Source organism: Ictalurus punctatus, chromosome 9 (genome assembly GCF_001660625.3).
Source record: "Ictalurus punctatus breed USDA103 chromosome 9, Coco_2.0, whole genome shotgun sequence".
NCBI lineage: Eukaryota > Metazoa > Chordata > Actinopteri > Siluriformes > Ictaluridae > Ictalurus > Ictalurus punctatus.
The window spans coordinates 26,074,858-26,082,308 of record NC_030424.2 but is presented as its reverse complement, the minus strand read 5'-3'; the positions used below and the strand labels follow the sequence as shown (position 1 = coordinate 26,082,308).

At 40.9% G+C, this 7,451-nt stretch overlaps 1 protein-coding gene across 2 annotated transcripts in view; it reads left to right on the top strand.

Annotated features, from left to right (window-relative positions):
- Positions 1–1,463: 1,463 nt before the first annotated feature.
- abhd12 (abhydrolase domain containing 12, lysophospholipase) overlaps positions 1,464–7,451 on the top strand; it is a 29,294-nt gene continuing 23,306 nt past the window's right edge. The window contains exons 1-2 of one of the 2 annotated variants that reach the window (XM_017476031.3): positions 1,464–1,586; positions 2,528–2,678. In XM_017476031.3, the coding sequence (XP_017331520.1) occupies positions 2,545–2,678 (134 nt within the window). In that variant the 5' untranslated portion in view covers positions 1,464–1,586; positions 2,528–2,544. Of the gene's footprint in view, positions 1,587–2,057; positions 2,679–7,451 lie in introns of those variants that run through there. The other variant, XM_017476030.3, reaches the window with a different exon arrangement.

Below are 7,451 nucleotides of genomic sequence, written 5' to 3'. Positions count from 1 at the left end.
TGGAACAAAAAACAAAACAAAACAATAGAAACCCTCATAGAATTAGTAATGGTTTTAATGGTTATAATAGGAATTTTATTGGTTTAAATGGAAACTGTAATGCTCCCTGTGGGTCTCTACTGGTAATTTGTTGCCTTCTATTGGTGGTATATTATGTCTAGTATACCATTAATGACCTATGTTCATAATATGTCCTACTATGTAATGGAAAACATTTGGTAATGGTTTTAACAGCTGATGGTTTGTAATGGTATTTGTAGTGGAAACCATTAGAATTTCTGTAATGGTTTCTATTGTTTTTTTCAGCAGGTGTACACTCTAGTGCAGAAGTGTAGTTTAATGCGTTACAACGCAAAAAGGTTAAATGCTGCCCTCTAGTGCCAGTAAAACAGCACAGCAATACAATGAATCAAATAATCATACACTGTAGCTACAAGTAATACAATATCTGCTGTGTTTATACTTTTGTTATGTTTTTAATAAATAAATAAATAAATAAATTATGCCCACCACAACAATATACATACTCATACAATAAAAGATATAACTAAGTTTAACATGGTACATTTGATTTACTAATGAATATGTTGATTATAGCCCAGCAGAGATTTGGGGGGGGGGGGGGGGGGGGGGGGGCTGGATATTGAGATATTTCGAGGTAAAATTTCGTTTTATCACAGCTGTACAAGACATCACTGTAACTTGGGGGGAAAAAAGAACAAGTTGTAAAAGTGTGACTTTGTGGTGTTTTGAAACCTGCTGGAAAAATTGTAAAATTAATTAAAGGGCAGAGAAGGTAACAGGAGTTTAGGTAGGAATTTAGCCAATAATATAATTGGATCTAATTGGCACCCTGTCCAGGATGCACCCCGCCTTGTGCCCCTGGGATAGGCTCCAGGTTTCCCCGTGACCCTGAAAAGGATAAAGCGTTATAGAAGATGGATGGATGGATGGATAACTGGATCTATAATAAAATGTTGTTTAGCCTTTAAAAAGTTGACATCGTTTAAAGTTCCACTTTAAAACAATAAAATTAAAACTAAGCACATATGGGTGTGGTGGTCAGGTGTCCACAAACTTTTGGTCATAAAGTGTATACAGTATGAGCTTTGCTGGACATCTCATTCCAAAGCCAATCAGTGCGTTTACATGGACGACAATAATCCGATATTAACCCGATTAAGACGATACTCTGATTAAGAAACTAGCAGTGGTCCATACTGATTTTATGCACCTGTTATTAATGGGTGTGGCTGAAACACCTGAACTTAATAATTAGAAGGCGTGTCCATTTACTTCTTTTTTGCTTGACTACAACTTGAGTGCACGGGCAAAGGCTGAATCCCAAACAACGTACTACTTTATATATAGTGCACTAGATAGGGTAGACAACCATTACGTCGTTCCCCATGTAGGGCACCAGTGTAGTGAGAGGGAAGCCGTTTGATATTCAACACCTGCTCAGTAAAACCTGCCTCAGGACCGAGTTAGTGACAGAAACTGTCATGGGAAAAAGAAACTGTGGAACAACTTGTTGGACAGGATTTTTAAAAGGTCCCATGAAGTCGAAACAAAATGAGCACCAGGTTTGTTCGTTTCTCTGTGACACTTATATTCTCTTTAAGCGTTATAAAATAAGATATATAAATATATTAAACGAAACGTCATTCTAAACCGGTCGATGTTATTCTTTCAGATAAAGATAACAGAACTTATGAATTAGATATAAGATAACGTTAGTTAGCTAATAGTTTTTATTTAAACGGACGAGAACTTGTCGCTAAATATGAATAATATTTCATTTATTCAGTTAAGGCTCGGTGACTAGTCACTAAAGCACTTAAGGTGGCACTTGGATGTTAAGAATGTTCGCTAACTGTATAAAGTAATGTTGTTGTATAGCAATAAATGTGCGTCGTTAGCTGCCTAGCATCAATTAAAACGACAAATTAAACTGCTAAACATGTTAACGAAATTTTAAACCAAATCCGGAAATAGTTCAAAACACATTCCGTCTGATTTACCTAAAAGTTTTTTTCCCCACCTGTATTCATATCGCATATAGAATCACAGCGCAGGAGGTGTGGTTTTCCACAAAACGAGTGGGTTCGCAAGATCACGCTGCTAAGTTACCATTGCCAAGATGGCTGCCGCAGGTCGTCTCTGATTGGCTGTTGCGGGAACCTGGGGAAAGCTTGCCTGTCTCCTATTGGTTGTTCTGGAAACGTGGGCGAAAGGTTGCGCGGCGTTGATTGGCTGGCCGGTAAAACCTACGGGGAAAGGTTGCATTGATCAGCTGCTCTCTGCAGATATCTCACTTTGTGAAAACAATGTAGAAGTGCTGAAGAAACACAGAGGAGGAAAGGAAACGTTTGCGCTGTCGGACTTTTGGGTGAAGCTCCGCGTCAGAATCGCCACCTGTCTTCTTTATTAAGAGAGAAAACGGACTGAATCAGGCTGCTTCATCTTTTCCAACAACTCGCATCGTTTAATCGCATGTCATATTCTCTTTTCCGCATCTGCTCAGTTCCTGGCGTTTCAGCGATGCGAAGGCGGAATAACTCTCCCCTCGAAGAGCACGAAAGCTCCCTCACGCTGCAGAACCGGGGGACGGATCTGACAGACGACGGAGACAGGAGCACAGAGACGGAGAGAGCCATGAGGCGAAAATACCGGAGGTAAGAAATGCACGACGCAGCCCCCAAACGCGATTAATCGCCCGATTATTCGGTCCAGTGCTCCGTGTAGGCGCCTTTTAAAAGAGTCGTGATGCTGACTAGTGTGTCGCTGGATGTCGGATTGCATCACATTTGATGTTGCCTTCATTGACCTGAAGTTTTCATCAGACAGTAATATTTCAGTTCAACCATTCGTTCAGCTTCAGCGAATCAGTAGTGGTTCGATTCGAATCAGCCGGTTCTGACTGAGCCAAGCCGTTTGTACAGTATGCTGTCCAGGGTCTAGCTGATAAAAACTTGTTCATGTTGTACTCTTAAGTCTGCCTGGTATTTGGATAACGACTTCAGAAGTCGGCACTGTGAGGACTTGTAATCCTGTTAATCTCATTTAGTTTAACGAATCAAATTCAGTAGGCAGGAACAACCGGAAGTCCTGAGCAACTGAATCTTTGAATCTTTTTCAGTAAAGCTGAACATCATGCGCTCTCAAAACAAAGCCAAAAAAATAAATAAATGCTGGAGGTTTAAAGTACAAACTCTTGCCACAAGTTATTATTATTATAATTATTATTATTATTATTATTATTATTTTTATTATTATTATATTTTTTAAAAACCTTTTAGTTCGACATAATTGTAGAGGAATGTTATAACAAAACATAATTGTACCTTAAGATGGACTTATTGATGCATTGTTTGTACTTCAGAGAACAAACCGTTATTTCTGACAGTGCAGGTAGGACTGCATATATTTGCACGAAAAAGTAAAGACACAAAGTAGGAATATATCGATTAATATGCGATTAGACATTTTCTGATTCCGCCCACTGATATTAGGCCACCAACAGATGAAATGAGATGAGAGAGTGGCTTGGTACATCTATCATAGTTTTAAAAAATGGGAAAAAGCAGGATTGGTGCTGCCCTATGTGTGAAGAGTACATCTTTACAGATCTGAGTGAAATTCAGATGAAATGTTATTAGACTATTTTTTTTTTTTTTTTTTTTTAAATCATCATGTGCAAACACAATGTGCTACATTATAAACTTTGTTAGAAGAGGATAATCATCATAAATCCATACATTTACATGTATGGCATTTTCAGACGCCGTATCCAGAGCAACTTGCATTTATCTCATTTATACAACTGAGCAATTGAGGGTTAAGGGCCTTGCCTAAGGGCCCAACAGTGGTAGTTTGGCAGTCTTGGGGCTTGAACGTCTGTCCTGATCAGTAACCCAGAGCCTTTAACCACTGAGCCCTCCCCTGAGCCACCACTGCATTTCCCATACTGCACTTGAACTCTGCTTGATTTAGGTAGCTAAACAGCTTGCCGTACATCCTTACATTTATTTTAGCTGCCGCTTTTTAGCCGAGTCATTTAAGATTCCTGGCAACCAAAACATGGGGCCTGGTAGTACACTGGATCTTGAACTTACCCAGTAGGCTAGTTAATACATTTTATAATTTGTCCACCTCATGAGTCAGACAAATAATGAAAACTACTCTGTGCTAAGACTACTTTCAACCGAATCTCTTGGCTTGTTTACGCATTAATCTGCCATTGAATTATAGCCTCTTTAGGAGAGGGTTTCTTCTCTCTAATCTGTCTGTAAATAGATCTCTGAGGACTAGAGCGCTGTGAAAGCTTAACAAACACTCCTGTGTGCTTAGAGTTTGATCAGCAGTAGAACTGTAGATTAAGTTTATTCTCTAAAATAAAATCCTCTGAACCACATCATCTTGCAGAATCAGAGACTCTCTCTCTCTGATGCGTCTGAATTATCTCATCAATTAATTGTCGAGACCTTTTATCGTTGTATCGTTGTGGCCTACTAGGACTGGAATTGACACTTCCGAACAATGTTCCTCAAAACTGTGTGTTAAACACAGTCTCATGAGCTCTGTTTTGCAGGCTGTGCTTTTTATTTCTGCGTTCGTTATCTTCATCAGGTCCGCTTTACTGAGTAGTTATGAAACTGTGGAAAAAATGGTTCCACATATGCTAAAGGGTTAGGAAGTTTGGTAAATGGTCTGCACTTATATTATGCTTTTTTTTTTTTCTTAAACCTTTGCAGTTTTACAAAGCGCTTTACACTCTAATTCACCCATGCTCTCTCACACAAACACACTCACTCACTCACTCAATACACTCTCACCAATGGCTGCAGAGCAGGTGCTAGCCTGCAATCGAGAGCAACTTGGGGTTCAGTGTCTTGCCCAAGGACACTTTAGCATGTGGAGACATGTGGGCCGGGAATCGAACCGCCGACATTACGATTAGTGGACAACTCGCTCTACCACCTGATCTGCAGCCGCTCCACTCGTACATTTATTAGTCACAAATACAGAAACACGAAAAGGACAAACCTTTACCAAGTATGTAGAAATCACTTGCGCAAGGACAACACGGAGCTGGTACTCAATAAATTATTAGATAATTAAATTATACCAGTAGTCTAAAACATTTGTGGATTGCATCCAAACATTTATTTTCTCTTTTTCTTCGTCATTCCAAATATCCAGAACACCTGGATCAGTTTCCTGCAGCACTATTCAATTCAATTCTCCCTGCAGTTCTCGCCTGGTTTCCCACTGACGCTAAGCCTGGCCAGTACCTGGATGGGACACCTCCTGGGGAAATCTGAGCTTGCTACTGGAAGTGATATTACTGAGGTCAGCAGGGGGCGCTCACCCTGTGGTCTGTGTGGGGCCTAACGCCCCAGTATAGTGACGTGGACACTATACTGTAGAAACAGCACCATCTTTCGGATGAGACGTTAAACCCTAGTCCTGACTCTCCGTGGTCATTAAACATCAGGACACTTATCATAAAAGAGTAGGGGTATAACCCTGGTGAAATCCTGGTGAAATTCCTCCATTGGCCTTTCTCTATCATGGCCCCCTAATAATCCTCATCTCTGAATTGGCTACATCACACACTTCTCTATGCTAATAGCTGGTGTGTGGGTGGTGTTCTGGTGTTCTGGTGGTTCCACTGTTCACTAAAGGAGACTTGAGTGCAAAATTGTGTGTGGTAATTGCAGTCGTATGGCCATAGCAGCAACCATAGTTCCAGCACTACAGCACAACTGTTCATGTGAAATTGAGGTCCAAAACCATGTCCTTGGTACTTCAAGCAGCACCATCCTCGGCAATCTCCAGACTGCACTGCTTGGGGCCGTCCTCAGTAGCAGAATGTATCCTCCAGTTGATGAGAACTCCATCGAGAGATGGGTAAAGAGAGGGCGAGATTGTTGGGTATGATTACTATCCCGTAATGGATAAGACGGGTTACTTGGCGTAAAAGAAACTCTCTTCATGGTAAGCTTGAGTGAACATATGTTTTCAGCCTAGACTTAAACACTGAAACTGTGTCTGAGTCCCGAACACTAATTGGAAGGCTGTTCCATAACTGTAGGGCTTTATAAGAGAAAGCTCTTCCCCCTGCTGTTGGCTTCACTATTCGAGGTAGCAACAAATAGTCTGCACCTTTTGATCCAAGTAGGCTTGGTGGATCATAAAAGACCAAAAGTTCGCTCAGGTACTGTGGCGCTTTAGAGGTCAATAGTAGTTCTTTAATCAATGGGAAATTTTACTGGGAGCCAGTGCAGTGTTGATAAGATAGAAGTGATGTGGTCATATCTTCTGGTTCTTGCAGCTGCATTCTGGAGTTTGTTAATGCTTCTACTGGAACATCCAGACAGTAAGGCATTACAATAGTCCAACCTATAGGTGATGAAAGCATGAACTAATATTTCTGCATCATGTAGTGACAATATATTTCTTATCTTAGCAATATTTCTGTGATGAAAGAAGGCTACCTTAGTAATATTATCTACACGAGCATCAAATGAAAGATTTTCTAGTCTATCAGGAGAATAGATGGATCAAAAGCTGCAGTAAGGTCAAGCAGCACAAGCAAGGAGACACGACCCTGATCAGAGGCCAGCAGTAGCGCGACACCTCTGGCTCGGTATAACAGCTCGCACATTCAGAAAGATCTGCTCCCATTCTAAATTGCACGTCATGTTGTTTTCACTTCCTGCATTTGAGTTGATTTGGAGTCAAATCACTTTCTCATTGTAAATGAACCGCTCTAGAGTTTACTTGGAACTGGACCGAGACCACGTCGCTGGTTTGTGGCTTTGAAGATGGGGGGCGGGGGAATCGCAGTTCCCCTCTTTTAAAAGGAACACCTTTTTGTAATATTTGACAGCACATTCCAGCAGATGTCAATAATATATCTGATCTCCCATGCTGTAAACAGGAAGAAAAGACAAATGATCTGGAGCAGCATCCAGCCAATCAGGACAAGGAGGGATCTGTACTTGCCCATCAGTCATGTTGCCTGTCAAGTCAGAAAGCACCATAGCTTGTGCTCGTGTGTGTGTGTGTGGGAGGAGTATCTTTGAAGGGGAGACTGAATGGAGGCCAGATTTTTTAAATCTTTTATTTTTATTTAATTATTTCTTTTTTAACTTGTGCCAGTTTTCCTCAATTATAGAAGGTAGAAAGACACTCATTGTCTTGCAGAAGTGTGCAAGGGAAAGAAAATGCTTTCTCCTGTAGACACAATGTAGTAAGTGGATTGGAAGAGAGAGGGTGAGTGAGAGAGACTTTCTATTTTTGTTGCAGGGGATAAGAGAGAGAGTGTGTAAGCATGACAGTGGGTCTTTTTCCGCCCTGGCAATATGGCCGCCTGAGCTCAGCGTGCAGACACTGCACAATCAGCAGAAACACTCCTGAATATAGAAGAACAGACATCTCGT